The sequence below is a fragment of the Apaloderma vittatum genome, unplaced genomic scaffold, assembly GCF_000703405.1.
Source record: "Apaloderma vittatum isolate BGI_N311 unplaced genomic scaffold, ASM70340v1 scaffold528, whole genome shotgun sequence".
Classification (NCBI taxonomy): Eukaryota; Metazoa; Chordata; class Aves; order Trogoniformes; family Trogonidae; genus Apaloderma; species Apaloderma vittatum.
In genome coordinates, this window is record NW_009732185.1 from 181,365 (window position 1) to 206,646 (window position 25,282).

General features: G+C 45.6%; 1 protein-coding gene across 1 annotated transcript in view; it reads left to right on the forward strand.

Annotated features, from left to right (window-relative positions):
• CACNA1C (calcium channel, voltage-dependent, L type, alpha 1C subunit) overlaps positions 1 to 25,054 on the forward strand; it is a gene marked incomplete at its 5' end in the record, with an annotated part of 196,950 nt that extends 171,896 nt beyond the window's left edge. The window contains 15 exons of the mRNA XM_009875416.1: positions 1,822 to 1,887; positions 5,045 to 5,136; positions 5,942 to 6,107; positions 7,006 to 7,133; positions 8,755 to 8,851; positions 10,301 to 10,403; positions 12,398 to 12,499; positions 13,819 to 13,946; positions 15,059 to 15,193; positions 16,180 to 16,532; positions 18,778 to 18,906; positions 19,386 to 19,495; positions 21,440 to 21,543; positions 24,162 to 24,485; positions 24,758 to 25,054. Of these exons, the coding sequence (XP_009873718.1) occupies positions 1,822 to 1,887; positions 5,045 to 5,136; positions 5,942 to 6,107; positions 7,006 to 7,133; positions 8,755 to 8,851; positions 10,301 to 10,403; positions 12,398 to 12,499; positions 13,819 to 13,946; positions 15,059 to 15,193; positions 16,180 to 16,532; positions 18,778 to 18,906; positions 19,386 to 19,495; positions 21,440 to 21,543; positions 24,162 to 24,485; positions 24,758 to 25,054 (2,334 nt within the window). The remainder of the gene's footprint in view (positions 1 to 1,821; positions 1,888 to 5,044; positions 5,137 to 5,941; positions 6,108 to 7,005; positions 7,134 to 8,754; positions 8,852 to 10,300; positions 10,404 to 12,397; positions 12,500 to 13,818; positions 13,947 to 15,058; positions 15,194 to 16,179; positions 16,533 to 18,777; positions 18,907 to 19,385; positions 19,496 to 21,439; positions 21,544 to 24,161; positions 24,486 to 24,757) is intronic.
• Between the last annotated feature and the right edge of the window lie 228 nt (positions 25,055 to 25,282).

Consider the following 25,282-nt stretch of genomic DNA (forward strand, 5'->3'; position numbering starts at 1 on the left):
GGCACAGGCTCTTCTCTGTGTCCCCACCTGCTTCCAGGGCAGCCAAATAAGCAATGAACTGCCACTGGAGTTTGGATCCCACCGTCACCACCGTGTGCCCCGTGCGTGGCGCACAGTGCTCGCACACAAGTTGGGGCGCTGGTCAGAAGAGCGCGCAGTGGGAAAATGTTCAGCGGGTTTTCCGCCTGTGGAGATAGAAACAAGAGCCCAGGCTGGAGAGTGGGAGGAGTAGGAAGTGAGAGGGGTGCCGAGGGCAAGGCAAGGCCGTGGGAATTGCAAGGACAAAATGGTAAAGCCAGGGAAGGACAGAGACGGAGAAGGACAGAGCTGAAGACTGGAGAATGGGAGGTGGGGAGCTGAAGGAGCTGAGGGGAACAAGGGGCAGGGATGAGCAGGAAGGTGAATCAGTGGAGAGGAGTGAGGTGAGTGTAAGAACATGGAAAGAAAGTGGAGGGTCAGATGTCCGGGAGAGAAGACACTTTTCCCAGCCCATTTGAAAGACAGAAGACCTGGTAAGGTTATGCACATCAGATCCTGTCTGGACGCTATTGCAGGAGCTCTTCTTAAGTCTTTTTTGTATCAAATCTCAACTAGATCATAGAATCATAGAATGGCCTAAGCTGGAAGGGACCTTAGAGATCATTTTAATCCAGCCTCCCTTAGATGATCACAAAATGTTTAAAGCCCTATTTTATGCTGGTGTATCTCCATTGACGTTGTGGGGTAACCGTACAGATTTATCTGACCCCACAGAAGAATCTGCCCCTAAGCCTCAAAGTCATGATTACAAACATTTTTTAAAGGTTAGAATTTTTGCCATTTTAATATTTAGGTCTCTGAGGTGTTTTCTGCAGATCTTAGTCAAATCTCCATAGTGGTCAGTGAAATTTTTTCCTCAACTCATTCTACAGGATTTAGCCCTGTTGAATTTAGGCAAAAAAAACTTAAAATGTGTAAATAATCTTATATTTAAAAAGATAATGATGTTGTAGGCTTTTTATACTCAGTGAAATGGGATGTTCAAAATCCAGATCAGGGTCTGTACTCCCATTTTTGGCATCAATGTATCTGCCCATTGCCTTGGAAGTAAGGTCCGGAAATCTCTGGTCTGAAAAGCAACAGAGTAGAAAATACCTCCTTAAAAGCCTGAGCCTGTGAGGTCCCAGGCTGTGCCCCTGATTCATGCTGGCAGCGGAGGGAACGGGTAACACTCAACACCTCCCTGATTGCACTGGCCTCTTCCTTACGAGGCAGCTCTGCCTATCGGGGCTCTGCGTTCCTCTTCAGCAGCTCATCACAGACACTTAAATGGTTTCAGACACCATCAGAGACCTAACGCTGACCAGGGAACAAAACTGATGCTGCTTTAGGTACATAGGGTGGTACCAGCCATCGTAGCAGAAACCTTAAATTTGGATTTCGGCAGCTGGTGCATTTTTCATTTCGCCAGACTGGATCAAGACAAAAACAACCACATTTGTATTAGTGCCAGAATAATACTGGCTATGAGAGTTTTCTCCTCTGGGTAAGAAGCTGTAGACAGTGGTTTTCCCCTCGGTTTCCTCCCTCCGTCAAGGGCAGGACTGACTCGAAGGCAGTGGGGCTGCACCATCGCGAGTGGGAGCAGAGTCGGAGCCGGCCGGAGCGTGGTGGCGGGGAGGGCAAGCAAATGTGGGCCTCTAGAGGCATCTAGTGGCCATCTGGCCAAATTACAGACTCCACGTTTGGGTCCGATTTCACAAAGCCAGGAGTGTGCCGGGTTCGATGGAGACACAGTGCTCTCTCTCTCTCTCTTTTTTTTTTTCTCTCTTTCATTTCTAGGCTCTCCCCTATGTGGCTCTTTTAATAGTGATGTTATTCTTCATCTACGCTGTGATTGGGATGCAGGTAAGTGATGCTAAAGACCTCAACTGTGCCTGCCTTCTCCTGTTCTGGGAGATTTGGGACCTGACTTATAAAGTAACTAGATCAGGACGTGGTTGTAGGGACTTACAGGAATGTTTTCACCCAGTACGGTAAGAAGGCTGCTAACCTTGGTTGGAAAACAGTGTCTGCCTATGCACTTCCAACAGGAGCACAACACATTCCAGAAAAAAAAAGAAAAACCCGAAAACAAAAGAAAACAAACGACAAAAAAAACCCCTCACAACTTGGAAATAACAACCAATTTAATGGCAGAATGCAATATGCGAACAGTAAAAAGACTGTGCCTGCCCTCCACACGTTCAAAGGAATACCCAACAGCAATGACAAAGGAGATTTGCTGCCTCACTTGTTCATTCAGAATAGTTGTTTCAGTGAGCTTATGGCCGTACTGCACTGAACAAACCCATTTTTTCTCTCGTGTCACTCTCACACTGGCATAACTTCCACTGAGTCATGAAGAGTAGCTTTTGACTTACACTCCTGAAGGTAAATACGGGATCAGACCCAGCATACCAACACTCTCTGTTTGTGCCACTTCTTCAGGAAGCTGCATCAATACAATATTCTATTCAGTGTGCAAAATGAACTTGGAACTGGCTTGAGCATTCATCTGTGCAAGGAACTGATGTTGCATGCAGACCATGAAAGAAAGCCTGTGATATAAGCATAGTCTGTGACAGACCCAGCCTCATTTGCCGTGCTGCTTTTCAAACTAAGCTTCACTTTTCACTTTGGTGTTAATCAAAGATCTCAGACAAGTCAACCATCTGCAACCAGAGGCCAAAGTATAGAAAGCCATAGCATAATTGCTTCCAGAGGTCTTCAAACATGACAGGCTTCTTGGTTTCACAATGCCCACAGCTTTTGTAACAAAATTCGTCTGACCTCTGTGACCTTGTTTTAATTCATTTCCTGTTATTATGATCACATTTTTTCACAGACTCCATCTACCCTATCTTTTCTTGACCACAGGTTATCCCAATTGCCCCTAGTAATTACAGCTGTCATTTAGTCTGCTAGGCTGATACTGCAAACTTGATAGTCTTGCCTTTAATACCTGACTAGCTCAAGCGGCCAAGATCTTACAGGACTACCTGTGCTATACAGAAAATCGCTTGGGAGTATTGCACTACTGTTATATAGCTACATAAAGCATCCAAAATGACTTCCAAGCACCCATGCAAATGGGGTCCACAATGATCGGGGCACTGCTAGAGTTGGATATTTTATTCTGTGATTCTATTCCCTTTTATGTCAGCCAGTTCTAAGTTGGCTATTTAAGCTTTGGCTTATGTTCAAGCATCTGTTTAAATCATCTCAGCAGCCTGAAGATCATACATCTGTCTTTCACATTGATCTAGATTACTAGATCTCTTCCTGACCTCCTGTCTTCCAATGAGGAAACCAACTTTTCTCATCTTCCCTCTTTGCTTAGAACCCACAGACCTGTTATCATCGCTTTTGTCCAAATAGCATCTCTTGAAGCTGCTGATACGTAGAGTTCCCTCACACATACATGGAAGAAAACCCTTCCTTGCTCCATTAAGCAGCTACCTTGAACGACTAGATGTACCAGATCTGATGGAAATATAAGAACAGCCCACATAAAGGAGATCTACCGCTTTATCTCAGCTACTGCTCTGACTTGGAGGCTAACAACAATCAAGCCTCACTAATGTGCTCAAGTAGAAAAATCCAAACTGATGCCAATGCATGAAGCCTTGTATCATGGCTCAGGAAGCGCAGACTGGAGAGAGGAACCTCTACCTACAGCTTCTCATAGGTGCCTAATGCAAGAACCCCCAGCAGCTGCCGCCAGTGCCTCGTGTCTGAGGGAAGCCGCGGGGTCGAAAGGAAAATCAGACTTCCAGCATGTGAAGTTCCCTTGCCTATGCTTGCCTGAAATGAAAAATACAAGCTGCCTCAGCTCAAAACTGCTTCTGAGCATTTAAACTGTCCTCCTGCTCCTTCTCAGCACAGCTGGGGCTGTCACTGCTACCAGGGGGTGGCCAGGGCTGGGGAAGGGCCACATATCTGTGAGGAACCCCTGCAGAAATCCTGCTGTGTACAGACCCTCCCTCCCGTCTGGCACGGCCTCCTGGCCATTATCCCCTCACTTCTCTCCACATCATCGTTTCTCTTAGAGTGTTAATTATCGGTGACATTTGCTTGAAAAGAAGCTCCATGTTCCCTCAGAGCTGCTCTGTCCCCACTGCTCGTTTTGGCTACAAGATTACAGCTCTCAGCCCTGTCACGTTGCTATCGATGGAGAAAAAATAGTCCTGACTGGCTGTGCTGTGCAGAGACCTTTCTGCCAGGCAAGGTTTGTTAAGCTCTCAGACCCAGTGCCTGAAAATACCAAAGCTATATAAGACTTTTTCAAAGCAGCCTGAAACTCTCCTGCACTGGGGACTTCATATCCAAGGTCAGGCCCCTAAAAGGTCTGCTGATGGTTGCAGACTTCGTACTCTGGCTGGATGACCTAGTTGGTGCAGCGACAGCTGGTTGGGCATGGGAGGAAGCTGTAAGCCGTCCTTGTCCCAGCAAATCTCATCATCATCTTCACGCTGCTGCATGCTGGGGAAGGGGCGGGGGAGAGCCTGAAACACCTGCTGGTGACAAGCGTGGCGACTAGAAGGGCAGGCATTTGGACAATCTCCAGATCCAAGGCAACGAACGTACTTTACATTGTTTTGGGAAGATCCAAGGCACCCCACAGAGTTGGAAGCTCAAGGCTTTGCAGCTGCTGGTCTTTTGCAATCGTTTCCTCCTGGTGAAGACAGATAAGCAATGAAGGAAGGAGCCTTTTCTTCTGTGCTATTGATTTTTTTCAGCTGGACCCATTCCTCATGAGTGCCTGTTAAAATAAGGCCCCATATCATGTATTCACAGTGTATGAACTAAGGATGTCTTGTTTTAGCAAAAGATGCCTCTTGTTACAAAATGACTGCTTTTCTGGTGATAAAGCACAAAATGAAAGACCTGTGGAAATGATTTTTTTTAAGAGAAGAACAGATTCTGTTAAATATCAGAGCCAGGGTGAGGCCAAGAGCCACAGGTGACAAAAGGTTTGGGGATTTTGCGGGGCTAACCTGAAAAGACCTCTGCTTTCTGCCAGGTGTTTGGTAAAATTGCGCTGAATGATACCACAGAAATCAACCGCAACAACAACTTCCAGACCTTCCCCCAAGCAGTGCTGCTGCTTTTCAGGTGGGTGTCTGACAGCTCTGGATTCTGTCAATCTGGGAGCACGATTCCTCTGCTCTTGGGCACGACTTATCTCCTTCTCCTGTGTCATGCTCGTAAGGTGAGTAAGTACATTGTCCCTTAACAGAGGAGCCTAGGAGTTACGTCAGGTGAAACGACCAGTCCGTTAAGCCTTTCACCCTGCCAGCTGACACTGGCCAGCACTCCGTTCTGGGGAGGGAGGCAAGTCCTCCTACTCAGAAAGAAGGTAGCTGGTTTTGCAGAGCTTTCAAATGTCGATGTGCTTCACAGACTCTTCCTTTCATTCAAATCCAGCCAGTATGACTTCCAGCTTTTTTTAGCAGGGAAAGGGACATGAACTCCCATATGCTTGGGCGTGGCCATGCCTAGCATGGCTCAGCACATCATGCTGCTCCAGCTGTGGCCAGCTGTGCCAGAGTCAAGAAGGGGTACTGAAGGGGTGGGGAGTTGGCACAAATTCAACAATCTTTCTTTGTGTTCAAGGAGGTTTTTTTGCAATGCACAGCTATATCACACACATCTCAATGACTCTAGCTGGTTGGAGCATGACAGCCCAATACCCAGGCTAGCCAAAGCCAGTCAGGAACAACACGCTGATGGTGGCAGAAAGAGGAGCAGGGTATGCCAGTGTGTGTCAAAACCCGGCCATCAGCCTAATTTGCTCTTAATTGACCTCTGATGAAATTCCTGTTAACGTTCTTGGGAGCAGGAACAGATTGTTAATGTTCCAGTCCCTTCTCTACATAGAAGGTCACTGCTGTCTTCCCTTGCTCTTTGCCATGCCCAGGTGTGCAACCGGTGAGGCCTGGCAGGAAATCATGCTGGCATGTCTCCCAGACAAGAAGTGTGACCCAGAGTCAGAGCCGGCCAATTCCACCGAAGCCGATCACTCCTGTGGCAGCAGCTTTGCCGTTTTCTATTTCATCAGCTTCTACATGCTTTGTGCCTTCCTGGTGAGTCCACCCAAGCAACCGAAACCTGCCCTCTATCAGACCGAGCCCCTGCCTCCCCAGACATCCACACTGCACAGCAGAAGAATGATCTCAAAGAAAAGAAATCTCCCCGTGGGGTCTTTCCCAGCAGCACGCTTTCAGAGATGACACCCCCTTGGTTGCTGCCATTCCTGCCTCGCTCCAGCTCCCGGGGATGCTCTGCTTCCAATCCCAATCCTTTGTGTGCAGCAAAGGAGCACTCTTACCCCCTTCCCCTCAATAAGAAAACCAAATTAGTGTGTTGTGGGCTGTGCTGAGGCTAGCAACGCCTCAGCCACACTTCCCACTTTCCCTCCTACCTTCCTTCTGGCTTCTGAGCAGGTTTTTCCTCCCCTGCCAGCAGCAATGACTGTGAGAATACACATATCCCACTTGCATCTGCTCCGTGTTGGCAATGCAGCATTGCTCAGAGTGACAGCACATGCTCTGCAGCTGGCATCAGTGCGCAAAACTCTCCCAGTGAACAGCAGCAACATTTTAAAAGTTTTGGTCTTGAGCCAGAAGAAAGGACTTTTTTCTCAGCCCCACTGTTTATGGAGAATAAATCCCAGGTTCTCCCACCACTACCCTGTTCTGCCAGGCAAAGATGCAGGTAAATAAAAAGCCATCAGCATGTCTAAGCATTCAGCAAACTTGGGCCTTATCCATTTAGTAGGGAAGAGAAAAATGTAACCAACTGAGAATATGCCATCTCTGGCATCTTGCCACTTAAACTGGGAGATTGGTATGGGGGAAGAGAGAACTCATCTCCAAAGACTTCCTAGTTTTATAAGTCCAAATCCAGACCTTAAATGGAGAAGCCAGTAAAGTCTACTGTTACCTGCCTCATCCGTCAAGTCATCTCTGTCCTTGTTTGCAGATCATCAATCTTTTTGTAGCTGTTATAATGGATAACTTTGATTACCTGACACGGGACTGGTCCATTTTAGGACCACATCACCTGGATGAGTTTAAAAGGATATGGGCTGAGTACGACCCTGAAGCCAAGTAAGTAACCCAGCCTGGATATCAGAGCTCCTCAGGAGAACAGGCTCATTATTTTCTGTTTTCTAAACCCAGTGCAGTAAGTGCCACGTTCCTCCTGCAGGAACACTTTTTTAATCTGCCAAAATCCTAAAATAAATATTTCCACAAGGTATTGCTGGTGAAACCATAAGCCAGCAGTGCAAGGGCACGCCCCAAAATCTCAGCATTTAGGCTGCAGTGTTACCTGGCAGGACATTGCTTCATTCCATCAGGGGGAGATATAGACTGTTTAGGAAAGGGCAGCAGGAGATTGAGCAAAGGAGGTTAGAGGGTTGGTTTATTGTTGCATGTGTTTGGGATATTGAGCTGTGACTCTTCTTATTTGACCATCTAGTGGCAGTAGAGCTGCTGTGCTCAAATCTCCATTTTGTCATATGTCATACAGGCCCATCACAACCTGTACCATCACACAGCTGCGTTGTGTCGTCTGCGACGTTTTTCACATCAGCAGACTTGCAGAGATTTAAAGTTACACGAGAACAACTCACGCAAGGGCTTAACTGACATTCAGTATTATATGGTCTGTTTGACACATGCTTAGGCTTAAAGTGTGTTTTGATCTCTGTGGCGTTATGGTACAGTTGACAATGGTAATTGCAAAGTCCCCTTCATAATGCAAAAACTGGAAAGTAATCCTGATGTAAACTAAAGAGATCTCTTCAGGAGACATAGTATCAAGATTAATTCGGGCTCAGGTTCTTCAGTATGTGAGTCCATGTCACGTTATCAGAATGATACATAATTTTAAAATTTTCATCCCATTTATGTTGGCTTCACAGAGAGACTTTTAATATGGATAGATAAGTACAGAATTCTAATAAATATATTGTTTGTTAACAAAGAAGATTGTGCTTGTCTGAAGGCAAGACTGCAATGGCTGAAGTGGCTATATAATAGCTGCTCAGTCCAGACAACATTCTGTTCCTTCCCGTCTATAAATGGGAAGCTCTTTTATTTCCCCTTCCTCATCCATGTCCTGTGCCTGAAGCCCCATCTCTGGCTCTGGTAGCTCTTCTCCCTCCTTGAGAGAATTCCTCTTTGGAGATGCCATTTACAGAACTTAAAAGAAACGCAGCTGCTGCTGTGGAGGAAATTCAGCACTTTGTTTTGTGCTGGCTCCAGTGACAGCCCAAAGCATAAACAAGTATCAAAAGAGAGTGGCTTGCGGCTATTTGTATGGGAGGTAAAGTGCCAGAGGAAAAAAAGAGCCTTTGCACCTCTGTGCCTTCTATAGCCCTGAGACCAAGAAGTAATTAGGCAGCTGTGAATTTTGAGCTCGTCAGTGGTGGGGTGACAACCCCAGACTGTCCACTCAGAATCTGCGGCATTCAAAGCACTGAAGTTAATTCTTGCGAGTATTGACTTGAATGTGACTGGCAGCTGGGTTTTCTGTACTAGTAGGAGTTATATGAGTGGGGGGCAAATCCTGAGGAATTGCAAGAGGCCTGAAATAATACCTTAAGCTACGGCAGCGTGGTGCTGGAATGAACTCAGCGATACTTCTAGCTGCATCTGTGCTCTGCAGGCAGACCAGCAGGTCGCCCCGTGGTAAGGACACGACCCTCACTACTTTCTTCTTTAGGGGACGGATCAAACACCTGGACGTGGTGACACTGCTCCGGAGGATCCAGCCCCCCTTGGGCTTCGGGAAGCTCTGCCCTCACCGAGTGGCTTGCAAAGTAAGGCACGCTGCGGTTCGGGGAAGGCTGGGCCTCACAGCACCTAAAAAGCCCGAGCACATGTGGTTTTGTGGTATCAAACACGCTTCCTGTGACAGATCAGGACAGGCAGAAATAACAGGGCAAGTAAAAGTATCTTTGAGATTTTCTTTGGACTAAGCAGCACACCAAAACCCCAGAGTTACCTCTCAGTCTTGCTTAAATAACTGGCATATTAAGCAGCAAGCTGAGTGTGGTATTAAAATACATGAAGGACAAGGACAGATTTTCTGTGTGAATGTCTCACTCATTTTTTTGGTTGTCAGACTCAGGCTGTGAAAAAGGACTCCCTCTAGTGGATAATGACATGTTTATAACGTTCGTGCTTCCTTCGCTTGAAGTTCTTTGTTCCTTTCCTCCCGAGTTCCAGGGTTTGTATGTGACAGTTGTAGTTGTTCTTTATATCAGTCTCAGAGCAAAATACAAAGCCTGAGACCTGTACACAGAAATAAATATATGTCTTCTGTGGCCTACTGCTGATCCCTTTCAGTCTGCCATCAGGCAATTGTTTGTTGTCTCGATCTGGTTCAAACCCCCTCCGTCTATGACTCCAGTGGTAGTGATATGGAGGCTGACACCCTTTCCTCCACTTTGATACTGAACTGGGCCTGGTGCATGAAAGTGGCAGAAGACAGAGCTCAAATGAAATCAACCCCTGAAAGCATAAGAGTTCAAACCAAGTCCCTGGTGTCTCTTACCTCCTGAGACAAAAGTAAGGATGTAAGATCTGGTGACTCTGCTACATCTGCCTCATGTATATGTTGTTGATCTCACTGCAGCTGCAACAGTACTCAGCACTCACTCTCTGTCCTACATGGCTTTACAGAGTTACTGCAGGGCAGCCACAGTGGTTTTTTTAAAAGGCAGAGGGGGGCGTAGCTGGATAAAGCAGACCATTTTCAGGTTTGGCTAATCCCCTTTCTTCAAGCCTGTCACCTAAAAGAAAGATTCTGGCTCTCTGTATTTGCACCAGGCACAGCTTTAGTGTAGGTGAGCTTGCAAGTGCCTCGTGAAGTATGAAGGAACCAGTTTGCTCCTGATAATTAAAAAAAAGACTTAATTTAAAAGCCAAATGTCTTGGAGACTGGAAAAAATCTTTGTCCATGTAATACTGTGTGTTAATGCCAACTGGCCACTGGGGAAAAGGCAGGTTAGAAAGCAATAGAGTCACTTTGAAGAAAACAGAGTATCTAGCAATGGGAGAGAGACCTCAGGGCAAACTCACCAGGGTTGGGACCATCAGTGGATATGACAAATACTTTTGTAATTGTGTAACTAAATCCACAGGCCATGGGTACTCACATAAAAGGAGTGGCAGGTCTGGAGGGCTTTGTGAGGCTATAAGAAAAAACATGCTTCAGTCCGTGGGTCGGCTGTGTGATTGTTCTCTTTCTTCTCCTTATTCCACAGCGCCTTGTCTCCATGAATATGCCACTGAACAGTGATGGGACTGTCATGTTCAATGCCACGCTCTTTGCATTGGTCAGAACAGCACTGAGGATCAAGACAGAAGGTAAGAAGTCTGCTGACTGCAAGGGTAGAAGTGTAGCTGAGTGATGTTCACACCAAAGTGTACTGAGCTGGAATACAACAATAAGGACATTTGTATAAAATGATCCCAGTTACTCATATGAAGCACGTGGTACAAAAAGTAATGTAAGGATGATTAGGGGGAATATATCTTCCAGGGAGAGAACAATGTTTTAAGTTACCTGGAAAGCTGGTGCTTCTCACGATAACATCTCAGGTTATTGATGAAGTTCTTTACAGTGGTCTCATAGTTAAAAGTTTTAGCTCAATGTCTGCTCAAAAAGCAATCAAGGGAAGGAAGAAGGGCAAAGAAGCCTGCCCTTGTGGAAACTGGCTGCAGAGCCAAGGCATTTTTTTAATGCTGTTGCCTCTGATCTTCCAACCCAAGAGAGGCAGAAGTGCCTGGACTTGAGGCATCTTACCTCACTAAAACTCCTCCTGGGCTTTCATTAGCGTGAGTTAACATCACATTGTAGTAACAGTGGTGTTGTATGCCTAAAGAGAGATGAGAAGCAAAGAGACTGTTAATAGTTTTTCATAGACCACCAGGTATAGTTGGGGAAAGCAGACAAGATTTTGTGCTCAGCTTGTCCCCTTTGTTGCACTCTGTCACCTGCTGTAATGAAAGATACTGCTCCCATGCCAGGATTATACTCACAGATGCGCCCAAAAAAAAAGTAGTAAAAGTAAAAAAAAATTATTTAGGCCTTGAATGTTGTGCTAAACAGAATTTGACTGTAGCCAAAAAGGCACTCCTGAAGAAAAAGCCAACCGCAACCCCCGTAGGACATCTTGCATCTAATGAAACAGAGACCCAAAAAAGACTCAGTTCTATCTTGGCCTCAAGCTCTCAGAGTCATTGCCAGTGAAATCCTGGGAAACCACCTAAAGCTTCAAACTGCCTTCCTTGCCTTGGCAGGATCTTCTAAGTGGTTAGGGCAGGAGTTTGGAATTAGCCCTCTTGACTCAGATTTCTGCCTTTGACGCTGTCCACCTGTTCCATCCTCAGCAAGTTACTTAGAGTCCTTGCCTTCATGCTGAGGAGCAGTAAGAAAAGCTGCATGAACAGCTTTAGGAGAACAAGACAGCAGTTTGATACAACTAGAGAGAAGAGAGCTTCAGTTATAAGGGGTTTGAATGTAACTAAATCAGGGAATAAAATTGAAAATTAGTAGTTTGGGAGGAAACAGGTATCTAGAAGGAAAAGATATAAACTGAATCTATTTCACTCACTCTCAGAGGAGCAGTGTGGCTTGTTTAATACCTCATTTAGTTCAGAGGCCCTTGTAGGAACGTGCAAAGTCTAGGCTCAAACAGTTACAATAAAAGCTTGTTATAGCCTATGTAGTTCTTTGGACAATAAACACAAAAATCCTTGGACCGTCCTCTGAGTTGGAGAGTGAAATCCTTGCACATGCCTGTAGTGCCTTGTCAGAGCACTGAGCAGACTCTCTAAGGCAGACTCTTGGCACTGTGTGAAGAACTTGATACCTGCTGTGAGACAAGGATTGCAACAGGTAATTCCTGGGAAGTGCTGCAAGCAGATCCAGGTCTTCAGATTTCTAGATACATTTTTACCACTGATTATTTGTGTTCCTCGAGCTGTAGTTTCCCATTAACTGACCTCTGTTCTCATCATATTTAACCCTCATTGGATCTCAATTAAAATTGGAACTATTAGATGATACTCTGCTTTTCAGGATGAAGTAGCACCATGGTTCCATTGTTTCTGGCTGTTGCAGACAACCAGTCAGCAACACAGTCACTTTCCTATCCTGAGCTGACTATGCATATTTAGGAAAAGTACCTCTTGCTGTGAGGGGGGGCCTTAGCAATGGTCAGAGCATCTTTTTGCCCAAAACTTTCCTCTGCTGAAAAAGCTCTGATATTTTCCTCCTAAGATTGCCATGCCAGACATGAAATTGTTCCTCTGCAGGATCTGCTTAATTCCTGCCTCTGATGATTTTCACCCTGCAGGTAATCTGGAGCAAGCCAACGAAGAGCTGAGAGCAATAATTAAGAAAATCTGGAAGCGTACCAGTATGAAGCTGCTGGACCAGGTGGTGCCCCCCGCAGGTGGTGAGTGCAGGATCTTGTCCTAGTCTCTGAATTTCTCTGTCTTTTTCCCCACCTGATGTGTCCTACTGCACCTCATGATCATTAGGTGGAATATAGGGGACAAGCTTTCTTCTGCAAGCTATTACCTGTCTTTCATCAGAGTGAGATCTGTTTCTGCCTGTACTAGCATGGATATCATGATCTTACTGCAAAGAAGTAAGAGAAAGAAGAAAAGGTGAATAAAGAGGAGTTAGAAACCTTTATTCCTAGATCTTGACTTCAGGAAGGATGCAGCCCCATCTAATAACCCTTTCATATTTAGCAAAGCTACCTTTACGATGACATATAACTCTTTTTTTGCTCACACAATTGCATTCTACTATGATATCTGTTCAAGATTCATGTACCTGGGGACGTTCCTCAGCCAGTCTGAACTGGTGTAACAGGTTGCTGTGTGGGTTTCTGTTCAGTGTGCCTGGTGGGCTGTAATTACCAGGCTTGTGGGCAAATTCCTTACTAGGCTTTTTGGGACCATAGTTGCACAGGCATCCAATGTGGCCTTCACTGACCTTTCAGCTGGCTCCAGGGGCTATAGCACAAAATATCACTTGACAATGAGTTAACAGTTGCAGCCAGATCCTGAACCTTGCTCAGCCTGCTCTGAAGTCAGCAGACCACATTTTACAAGATTGCCAGTGGGTTTGGAGCAGGGAGGAGAGTTACCTGGAGAAAAAGCACGCATTTTGGCTGACTGACAGTTTGTATTGAGGGAGAATACAGCAATGCCTGCATTTCTGGGGAGAGGTGATCATTTTGGTTCGCTCATGCCCACGCCAGGCACAACTAGACAGCATTTCAAGGCAGAGAAGGGCCAGATGGGGTCTGGGGTGGATGGTCAGTCAGATGCTGTTGGTGAGCCCAGACTCTGAGTCTGTATTACCTGAGGCTATCACAAGACAGAGCAGTATGCCTTGACCCACACTGAGAGCCTACTGCTACAGCAAGATCCTGTGTAGTAAACCAATACCAGAGACCACAAAGGTTAGAGGCACTTCAGCATAAACAATGTACATCCAGAGTTGCGTAGCTATAGATGTTCTCTCCCAGCAGAGCCAATCTATATGAACGCCATGTGCACCTCTTGTCCTGACTACTTACAGCGAGCTCTGGCTGTGGAGCAATCGCTTCCTTAAGCTCTGCATCCGGACACCATAAAAAGCAAAGACGTACTGCAGTGCCCAGTGTTTTTGCTGCAAATTGCAAGGCCCACATAAGCAAATACACTGTTTAAAACCAGTTGCTTATTTAATTAATTTATTTTTTTTAATACTGCTTTGCAGATGACGAGGTGACTGTTGGGAAGTTCTATGCCACTTTCCTAATTCAGGAGTATTTCCGGAAGTTCAAGAAACGTAAAGAACAGGGACTGGTGGGCAAGCCCTCCCAACGCAACGCGCTCTCCTTACAGGTGACAAGCGGGCACAGGATGGACAGGGGTGGTACAGTAGAGGCATTTGACCCCACTTCCCTCTCAACCATTTGGGGGGCTGCAATGGGCTATCCGCACTGGAAAGGAGCTTGTAGACCCCTTGAATTACCGCATTAATCTTTTTGGATAAACATTGGTACCAGAGGCTCTGGAGGTGGAAGGCATAAGTGAGGTATATCCACAATTTATCAGTCTGCTGGTAATACTTGAAATTTAGGTTCCTTTTAGAAAACTGATATGAAATGTCCAGCAAACATTTGCTTATTACCACATTCTTTCTACTCTTTTTGAGGGGAGTCACTCTAAGAGGATCAGGGAGAGCATGCTGCCAGGAGGCAAAATCGGTTAAAAAGCGTGCCTGGGTACCAAGGCCACCCAGTGGACAGGGCATTAGGCTGTAAGACCTGGGATCTGTTCACCACTGTGCTGCATGTTCACTGGGCAGACTACCAGGCTGTGTTAATGAACAAGAAGGCCCCACTGAGTGTACAAGCAACACCATTAATGCCCCTTGAGTGTACAGTACGGAAGAAGGGTGCCTCTGGATTTCCAGCAAGCTAAAAAGTGCAGTGACACAGGCACCGATACAGACTGAGCTGTGGGCATACCCACAGCTTACCTCCCTGGAATGGATTTCAGTCAGTGAGGGGGTTGAGGACAGTCCAGGTCTAGATGCCAGAAGTTTAGCTATTAAATACATATTTAAGCTGCTGATTAAAAATAAGATATTTTCAGAACCACCAAGGACGTGGCTCAACTGGAACTGTAGCTGCTCTAGGGCTTCTGGTTGTGGATCTGAGAACCCAAAGTTGAAAGCATGCAGACTTACTTAGTCAAGCCTGTGGATTTATGTCTGTGTCCTGTCGTGATGAAGCCAGGGGACTAGCAACAAACATTCCTATGTTGGATTGCTAACTGTTTCCCCCTCTCTAAACTGGAGATGAAAGAAAATAATTTGTTGGTGTTTTTCTAGGAGATGGGGATGCTATATTAGGAAAAAGGATTTGCAGTGCTTAGGAAGAAATAACACTGCTTTTATTTCTCATAAAGCCACTCGGAGATATGAAGCTCTATAGTTTGCTGTTTTGCAGGCTGGTTTGCGCACACTTCATGACATTGGGCCAGAGATCCGGCGAGCAATTTCTGGAGACCTGACAGCTGAAGAAGAGCTAGATAAGGCCATGAAAGAAGCTGTTTCTGCTGCCTCTGAAGATGATATCTTCCGGGTAGGTGCTGAATAAGTTTACAAGCTGAGGCTAGATCGGTAGGTGAGCTCAGAGTGGTACATTCTCTTTTACATGCTCTGTAGTTCAACTGGGCCCTCCTTGTTTTCTAAGACCCAAATAGAAAACAGAGTGGTGGACTCAGGGTGCCAGCTCCTGAGATCTTTGCATTTTCTTCTCAGTGGAACTTTCCCTCATAAAACCTAAATAACACCAGAATGAGAATGGCCAAACAGTCTGGAGAACAGATCAGTTCAGCCATCTTACAATCTGTAGAGCAGCAGTCAGGCACACTTCAGTGTTTTGTTCACTCCTCCTTTCAGTGGCACAGGTATCACCCTTCAAGAAAGCATACCAGAACCCAACAGAGCTCCTTTGGAAGGTGGAATTTTTCTGAGCAAGTAACCTAAATCTTCTCTTTCTTATTCCATTCTTATTTCTTTTAATTGTCTCCTCTGGTAATATTTCATCTGCTTTGGCATTTTCCTCCTTTCCTTACAGAAAGGTGCTGTCAGTCCCTTTCCGTACTCATCACCTAAACAGTACATAATGGGCTCATTAAATCTTTCTTCATTTGTTCCTCCAGGTGATTAATAGTTTCTGGTGCTCTTCTCAAACTCCCCCTCATGTCTAAATGTCACTTTTCAACTGTATTGTGAAAACCAGAGAGCAGTTAACTGATTCTTGCACCCCTATCCAGTTCTGCAGTCCCAAGGCTGGTGGAAGTTGTAGAGACACATTCGCCTCACCTGTGCACCTGACCAGTCCTCTGAAATATCTTAGAAAGCTAAAGCTTTCATGGCCTAAGTGTACCTAGTCTCTCTGAGAGAAGTCCAGGCACTATCCTCTGGAAGAGAGAGCACCAGTGCCATCGTGCACACTTTGGTCCTCACATTTTTCTTCCTCAGCAACAGGCTAAGCAGGAAACAGCAGAGCCCTTGCACATGTTCTCACTCACAAAGGAAAAATCTTTCCTGTTTCTCTGACAGAGAGCCGGTGGCCTGTTCGGAAACCACGTCAGCTATTACCAAAGCGATGGCAGGAGTGCGTTCCCCCAGACATTCACCACCCAGCGGCCTTTGCACATCAACAAGTCTGGCAACAACCAGGGAGATACCGAGTCTCCATCTCATGAGAAGCTCGTGGACTCCACCTTCACTCCCAGCAGCTACTCATCTTCAGGCTCCAATGCCAACATCAACAATGCCAACAACACTGCCCTGTGCCGCTTCCCCAGCCCACCCAGCTACCCCAGCACTGTCAGCACGGTGGAAGGCCATGGCACCCCCTTGTCACCCACCATACGTGTGCAGGAGGGTCCTTGGAAACTACCTTCCAAAAGGTAAACTTCACAACAGAGAGTGAGTCAAGGTAGAGGAACGTGCATGCCAACACCAGAGCACTGCTGCCTGGCTCAAGTCACCCACCAGGCATTGTCCAGCCTGGATGGAGCCTTTTGGTTCTCCACTTGTGCCAAAGCCCACAGCACAACAGATATGCATCAGGTGACCACTGCAAAGAAGCACCCCTCTTTCCGACCAACATAATTGATTTCTTTGGGCTTTATTATGAAGAAACCTTAGTAAGAACCAAAGGGAGCCTTATTTATCCTTTCTTCACCACAGGGAGGTGTTTTATCACCTGGTAACTGAAAGAGACAGCAATTCATCTTTTAAGCACACAATAGGGAGCTTTGTAGAAGTCAGTGGTTTTTCATTCAATAGTCACATCGCTACAGAGGTCACCAAAGGCGTTCTGGGAGAAGGGAGGCAAAGTTTTCAGAGAAGCAATACTGTGCAAAGCAAAGAAAATCCCCTTCCCTGAACAGCTACACACAGATATTAAATACAAAAGGAGTACCATTTTTATCGGTGGGGGATTTTTGTTAACCCTTTCAGTAACATCAGGAAGCAGCTGGATTTTTTTTTCAGTGCAGAGTGTGGATAATGTGAAAAGGTGGGAAAATGCTGCCCCAGCAAAGGACAGAACAGGACAATAAGGCAGAGGAAATTCAGTGGGTGCAGAACTGCCCGAGTAAAAGTATAGTGTTTTTTCTATTCCATGCCTTCCTGAGAGAGGCCATAGCTGTTGCACATTTGTTACTATCTGCCCTTCCCCTTCCTGATTTTTGCTAATATGACACTGCTAACATGGTGTTCTTTTCTCTCCTTGCTTCCTTGGGCACCTGCCTTGAATTAGGACACATTACTACGAAACACTGGGACGGTATGTGTTCTCCCTCATGCTCTAACGGTCTCCGAATTTAAGACCCATTGTTTGTCCCTTTGAAGGGACAAATTCCCATTAATGCTAAATATGAGCTCTTCTTCTTGGTGTCAGTAGGGCTGAAAAAGAGGTAAAGATTACCATGACATTTCCAGAAAATACTCCAAACACAGGGCTTTTCTGCCCACAGGCAGGTAGTGATGCATGGACTGGTTCTAGTAGATTTGGGCTTTTTTTAGTTTCTAGCTGTGCTGATACATCTAGGCACTCTCTCATCACACCACAGTGTAGTACAGCCTGGCATGTCCATACAAAAATTCATTATGGTTTTGCTAAGCACAGACTGGTAAATAGAAGGAGCTTCCATGTACTGATTTCCTCCCCACTGCACCTTAGCAGTTTTACTTGCCTCCCATCTGAGGATGAGGGTCACTTCAGCACTGACCTATAGGCTGTTTTATGCCATGCATATGCACATTTCTTCCAATGATTTTTGCTTAAACCAAATGATGAAATAATGTGTCCTATCCAGCCACTGAAAGATGAAAAAGAAACCTGCCCCACTGCTCTCTTCTGCAAATGCTAGTAACAGACTGACATTGGCTCAAATACCTCCACATCAGTATCTCAAAGATTCACACTACCTTCTGATTTCACTTTACTCTTCAGAAGTCACAGACTCAGAATGAAGTGAAATGTGAGGGCCGAGGCATGAAACAGGGACAAGGAGGAGACAAGCAGGGAATTAAGGGCTATCACACTTAAGGGTTTGAACAGATCCTGCTGAATTCAGTAGAAGCTCTTTGCAGTTAGCGATGAGATAAAAATGGACCGAAGATGGAAAAGCCATCAAGGAATGAGAGCATGGGCAGGAGGCAGAGGGGAAGGCTGGTGCAGAATAAGGGATTTGGGAGGCAGAGACCACGCACTACAGAGCTGAAAGCATTACTGTTAGTGTCTGGGAGGCTTCTCTGAAATTTGTAACGAAGGCTTTTGCAACAAGGGAAAAAGCTGCGTTTCCAGTAGCCCATGTCAGATTTTACTTCGAGTTCAGTGAGGTATATCTTTGGAAATATGGTCAGTGCGATGTGCGCATTGTAGAGTACAGGTAGTCACAAATGACAATAACGTGTACAGTATTGTTTAGCATTAATTTAAGAAACTCTTCCTCTGAAAGAGGACACAGGTAAAGGTTGTTGTGTTGTATTTGCGAACTCTGCAACTCTGTTCATTCACTGATTTTCCTATGGTAGCTCTTCCACATTATAATAAACTGAGGCAGATGGAGCCTGTCATTCTTGTCTTTATAACAGGTTGTCTTTACCATCTCCATATCTTGACTTGTCTTTTTTGCTCATTAGCTCCAGTTCCAGAGACAGCCAGCTGGCAATTGTTTGCCAAGAGGAAGTGTCTCAGGATGAGACTTACGATGAAAATTTGAACGAAGACATTGAGTACTGTAGTGAACCAAGTCTGCTCTCTACCGAAATGTGAGCTTTGCAGCTTTAGTCAAGGTGTTTGGGTGGTTCTTTAATTAAGAGGGAGAAGTGGGAAGAGTTGCTGTTTTGCTACAAAAATTTTAAGTTACGGAAGAAGGCCAGAAGACGTTATTCAGACAACTCAAATATCAGAAAATTTTTTTTTAAAAAAAAATATAGTTTAGCCCCGAGACAGAACATTGAAAAGGATATCTTTCAACTGTGATTTTCCTTCTCCTCTGAACAAGAAATCTGGATCTGCAGGACCTCCGCCCACATTCACTTCTGCCATGTAATGTTCCCAGATCCCATCTTTAGAGCGTTTTCTGTCTCACGGTCTCTTGGTACTGCTCTGGGACCAGTTACAGCTTGAAGCTAGCTTGCTCTTGCATCCATTTGATAGCATGATCTTCCTGGCTTCCCTACTGGAAGATGGGTTATGCTGTCCAGTATCAGCTGCTTTTCTAGAATCCTTCTGTTCTCCTTTCCAGGCTTACATACCAAGATGATGAAAACAGACAACTGACTCCACCAGAAAACAACAAAGGAGAGGACACTCGGCACTCTCCAAAGAAAGGGTTTCTATGCTCCTCAGCACTAGGTAACCTCCCAGCCTGAAATGTGGGCCATGCTCTCCTCTGCCTTGACCAAGTTGTCACCTCTCGCTGGAGGAACCCCAGCGTGTGTGGGCATGGCTGTTGCTGTTTGTGGCGTCTAGCTTGTGAGACCAGGAATCCCACGGCACGCATCCGATCCTGATCGTGCACGTGACTCTACTGACTTTATGCTCAGTCAGTAGATGAACCTGTGGCTGTTTGGGTAGTCCATGTGATCTGTTCGATTAAGCCCGCCTGTGAATTCAGGGAGTTTATTAGAGTGCTGTGCACTCTCCAGTTACCAGGGAGCCACTGAATGGACTTGCCTTGAGTGGATGGTGTTCTGTTGTGTGTGTGTGTGCTGCAGGGAGAAAGGAGACGTCGTCTCTTTTGTCCGCTACGAGGAAAAGAGTGAATGTCAGATTAAGTTAATACAAAAAAAAATTTGCTTTCTGCTCTAATTGTACCTAGAGATTTTCAAGCGCATAGGTGTGCAGAGTACGCTCAGGTGAAATCCAAGAATTATGAGATTTTATGGAAGTATCAGGACAAATGTGAGAGTCCAGAAGAAAATGAACTCCTTTATGTAGAATATTTTTCATCCTTGCTCCTGAGTACTGGTGTGGAGGAAAAGGACATTTGAGGGAGAAACTGAAATGAATCCTGTATATAAAACATATTCTTACAAAATAAAAGTGGAAGACTAGGTATTATAATGTTTAAAGTGAAGCTACTGAGTCTTCTCTCAAATCCTTCAGGATGCTTGTACAATTGTTTATTTTAAAAGCATTTATTTTATTCCAGAACTTAAAATACTAGGCAATGAAAATTACTATAAGGCCAAATTTGCAGTCAGTCCTTGATACAATGCTTCATTAACTACATTCTAGTGCATATTTGTAGTGATGTCATACTCATTTTAATAGTTTGTTTTGTTTGGTTTTTTCCTTTAGAAAGAGGAAAATCTTTTTATCTGCATTATAGCATTTATCCTCTAGGTTGTAACACGTTTGCTCCAACCCCTGAGAGAGCCTTTTCTCAACAAGCCAATATTATAGATACTATTTTCAGAATTCTGATTTTCTTTCCTTCTTTAGAAAAATGTCAACAGGGTCAAGAAGTCTACAAAATATTTTAATGTGGCATGCAGCTCTGTCTTTGATACTAGATTTATTTGCCATTCTTCAGAAGTAAAGCCTGTGCACTTGTTCATAAACATCCTTTGCAGTACTTTCAAATTCCTGCATTGGGAGCACCTTTCTCATATTTACAGAATTAAAGTTTAATTTTATAACAAATAAGCAATGTGACTGTTTCATTAGTTCCCCTCATTTTTTCCCAAATACTTAAAATACTTCACGTCTATATAAGCAGCCTTCTGCTCACCAGTGGATTCAGCTATTGATTAATCCACTTCCCCTTGACGTTGCTTATAGACACAGACTCATAAACTGTGGTATGCCTGGCAGCTAAAGGACACCGATCACATGCCAGCAGAGGCTGATGCCACCCGAGCAGCCTGACATTCCCTCCTGCATGTTGTGTACACAGCCGGGCACAGCAGCACCAGAGCCTCAGCTGCCACCAGACCTGCTGAAGGCTTTGCCTGAGCCAGAGAGGTCTGAGAACACTTTGTTTGCTCAGAAGGGAAATCAGCTGCGTGGTATCTACTAGGACGGTGTTTCAAAAGAGGAAAAATAAAAGTCCTCACCCAGAATATTATCTTGCCGCTTTCTTGGAACGTAGTGCTGGTCAGTCCATAATACTTCACTGCTTTTTGTAAATACAGATGCTTTGGAAAGGGTAAGGAGTTGAGGGAAAGTGGACAGAGACTAAAATGTGAGCATCTTCACTGTATCTCCAATACAGCTGCACTAAAAGAACTTGAAAACAGATCACCTGTAGTGTATTATGAGTGATGGACACAGTTGTATGTGGTTCTGTTTCAGGTCGAAGAGCATCTTTTCACTTAGAGTGTCTGAAAAGACAGAAAAACCAGGGCGTAGACGTCTCGCAGAAGACAGTTCTGCCTTTGCATCTGGTACATCATCAGGTAAACATTAACAGCCACAAAGTGCCCAGCAATGTAACTAAGACCCTTCCACTTGCAGTGCCCCATTATTGTATCCCAACCAGCTTTTTAAAAACCATTTGGTGTAATTTCTCACCCATACCTAAGGTTCAATTTTTCAGAATCATATTTGCAGTCATGCTTATTCCTGCTTTAAGGATTTTTGTATATCCCAGAAGAATGCTACAGGAACACATCGTTTGGAGTTAGCAGAGTTATCATTTCCTGATGTCCATGAAAGAGTAAAATAAAAAACTAGCCAAAAGATTAAAAAAATACTACCCAAATTGCATTCTGCAGTGCAATTATGCATATGAATAAAGTGTGCAGGGGTCTACTTTCATATTAATGAAAGCTAACCAGTAACTGTAATTAATCATTTTAAAACATAAACTGATTACATGTAATTAATCAGCTTCTTAAGCCCTTTGTAACTGCATTCACCAGCCTAGCAAATGTATGCTTAGGCATGTACCGAGATGATTAGCCAGCTGTCATAGTCCAAAGTGGGTTTGTGTCTTTTAGTTTGATGATGCCACTTTTTGTCACCATGAAAGTAACAGGTGCAGATAGTAGTGCCAGCCTTGCAAGTGGGATGTCCTGCTCTGTGTCATCCCCTGGGGTAGAATGGCCTTTCCATCTCCTTAAGCTGCCACAGGGGCAGAAAATACCACACGGCAAGGATGGGAGGAGCGATAAGTCAGAGCAGAGAAGCAGAGATGAGCACGCTTGCATGTCCCTGTCTTTTCTCACTTGCACTCTCAGCCAGTTTAAGGACTGAGGTCAAGAAAGCGGGAGTCTGCAGAGAGTTACGGCTGTGGCAGGGACAACCAGTAGATGTGTTGGGACAGGGAGGAGTGGGCAGAAAACAGCTTCCCACATTCCCCACAGCAGCATTAGCCCTCCTGAGACTTCCTGCCCTCCCACGGTGGGCCAGGCAGTCCTGTACAGAGTGGAGCTACTTCACCCTTCTTCATCCCACCATGCAGCTCTAAAGCTAGAGGGATGGAGCTCTGCCCACTCCAGTGTCACTCAGACAGACTGAAGAATTACCCTGAAATAGGCATCTGGCCTCCAGCTGAAACACTCAGGAGTGTCAATATGTTTACAAAAATGTTAGCCTCCAACAGTGCTTAAATCAAGAACATAAAGTGGAAAAGTTGCCTTTGCTCAGCACAGTGGATTCCATTGCTTCTGAATGCTTCAAAGGGTATTTTCACAAAATACTCATACATCATAGTATGTAAATATATGCAGCTGAAGCTCAAAGCAATCCCTAAGAGATTCTCTCAGCCTCCTCAGAACCTCACATTTTGGATAAAACACCTTGTATATGTTTCCGCCAACAAGCTGAAAAACTGATTCAGTTGTCCTGACTGACAGATCTAGGGCTCTTCTGGAAGTCCTGGCAGTTGGAGAGATGTGCTGAGGCCATCACAGTCTGCTGGGCACGACTTCTGCAGATGAATTTTTAAGGGCTTTCTTCCTCACTGAAATTTGATAGGGGTCTGACATTTAATTCCTGAGAAAATCTTGGTGAAACTTGTAGCTGATTAATAATTGATTCTTTTGTTCATCTGTCACTGAAACTATCAGCACAGCATGGTTATCAGTTCCCAAGGATTTCAGGGCAGATGGACTGAACTTCATTTAGCTTTAGATGTCTTAAAGTTAGCTCTCTAGTTTAAACCAGTCAGTTCTGTCCCACTGTGGTCAACAGAGCAAAAGAGAATCTTGACAGGGCTAGTCTAAGTCTTGTCTCAGTCTTGTCCTCCATACAGCATTTTCAGGTAGATACTGAAAAGAGGCAGGAGGCTTACTGGTGTCTCTCTACACAGTTAGGTTAGACTACACATTTATTTCTCTGCTCACACTAGGCAGCAGTGAGCTCTTTGAGATGAGCTTATGACTCTGACGACATTGCTTAGGGAACAACGCAGCAGTCACCATGAATAAGGCATCAGATCAGCCCTGTGCAACATGGGGCTTCTTGAGAAATTCGTTGTGAAAGGAGGCTGGATGACTCAGAATTGTGTATATGATTACGGGAAGGACTGGATAGCTCAAAGTATAATCATCAGATATTGATCCTCCTACCAAGAGCAGATCCAGTGGTGCATTTATAGTTATTGCCAGCTGCAGACACATCTAAAATTCACGTCTGGTATCCATTCAGGTTCCACAGCAGGCACTTGCAGAAAACACAGCAATTGGCAGTAAAAGGTAGTGGTATGGGTGGTGGCAGTGGTGGGAAGAGGAATTGCCAGCTCGCCCGCTGGAGAAGAGGTGGTGTTTCTGGCAAGGCTGTGGGGAGCGGGGCTGCATCCCTCCTGTCAGTGCAGTGGCTCCAAGACTGAAGAACTGCAGTCATTTAAGTTTTCAGTTTGGTGCTTGGCACTAGCACAGGATACACCATTTGAAGGAAAGCTTGCAAAATGAGTTCACAGGAAACATTCAAACTGTTCCAGGAGCTGACAGCTGTTTTCAGGAACCTCAAGACTCTCCAGGCATTTTTTGGGTAGTTTCTCCAGAACCTTCTTTGTTCCAGCCCTGCTGCTAAGAGCAAACTCTCACTTCTCTCCTTCCTCCTCTGTCCACAGGCATTAGCAGTGGCCGGCCTGAGTCCCTTACTCCAGCGAAGCCATTCCCCCACCATGTTCTCTCGGCTGTGTGCTACACCCCCCGCTACACCCTGCAACCGTGGCTGGCCGCAACAGACCATCCCGACCCTGCGCCTCGATGGGGCAGAGTCCAGCGAGAAGCTCAACAGCAGCTTCCCATCAGTGCACTGTGGCTCTCGGTACCCTGACAACACCGGCTGCAGCAGCCCAAGGAGAGCCAGGCCGGTCTCCCTCACCGTCCCCAGGCAGACTGGAGGGAGCAGCAGGCAGTTTCACGGCAGTGCTGGCAGCCTGGTCGAAGCGGTAAGACTGCAGAGTCACAGAGGATGTGGGCAGCGTCGAGGCCAACTAGAAACGCAGCCTTCGGCAGAGCAGGGCGACAGATACGTTGCTCCCTGCGATGCCAAGAGCAGGAGACCCTGTCTCCAAGCAGGGATTTAGCAGCATGAATGGGAGGAGAAGGACCACTGGGGAAAACACAGCAGGAAAGAGGGTTGCGTTAGGGGTGCGACGGGGTTGATGGTGCAGAGTACTAACGTGTGTCTTTGTCTCTGGTTCCCTACCTGCTTTTGAAGGTCTTGATTTCGGAAGGACTGATGCAGTTTGCTCAAGACCCAAAGTTCATTGAGGTCACAACCCAGGAGCTCGCAGACGCCTGTGACATGACGATAGAAGAGATGGAAAATGCAGCAGACAACATTCTCAATGGTAACAGCAAGCAGAGCCCCAATGGCAACCTCTTGCCTTTTGTTAACTGCAGGGACCCAGGGCAGGACAGTGCAGGAGAGGAAGAGGAAGAGGTGCAGAACCCGGATTGTAGAAAAAGTCAGGAGGAGCTCAAGGACAGCAGGATTTATATCAGCAGCCTGTAGTTGCCAGGGCTGGAAGCGATGCTGGTTTTTTATTTGTTTCAATGTTCCTAATGGGTTTGTTTCAGAAGTGCCTCACTGTTCTCGTGACCTGGAGTAACCGGAACAGCGTTCTTCATTCATTTCTGTTGGGACGAGTCGCAGAGTTGGGTGGTGTAAGAAAGCTTTTCAGGAGCGGATATAACCCCAGCACGTGTCCATGAAGGAAGAGTGAGGAGGAGGAGGAGGAGG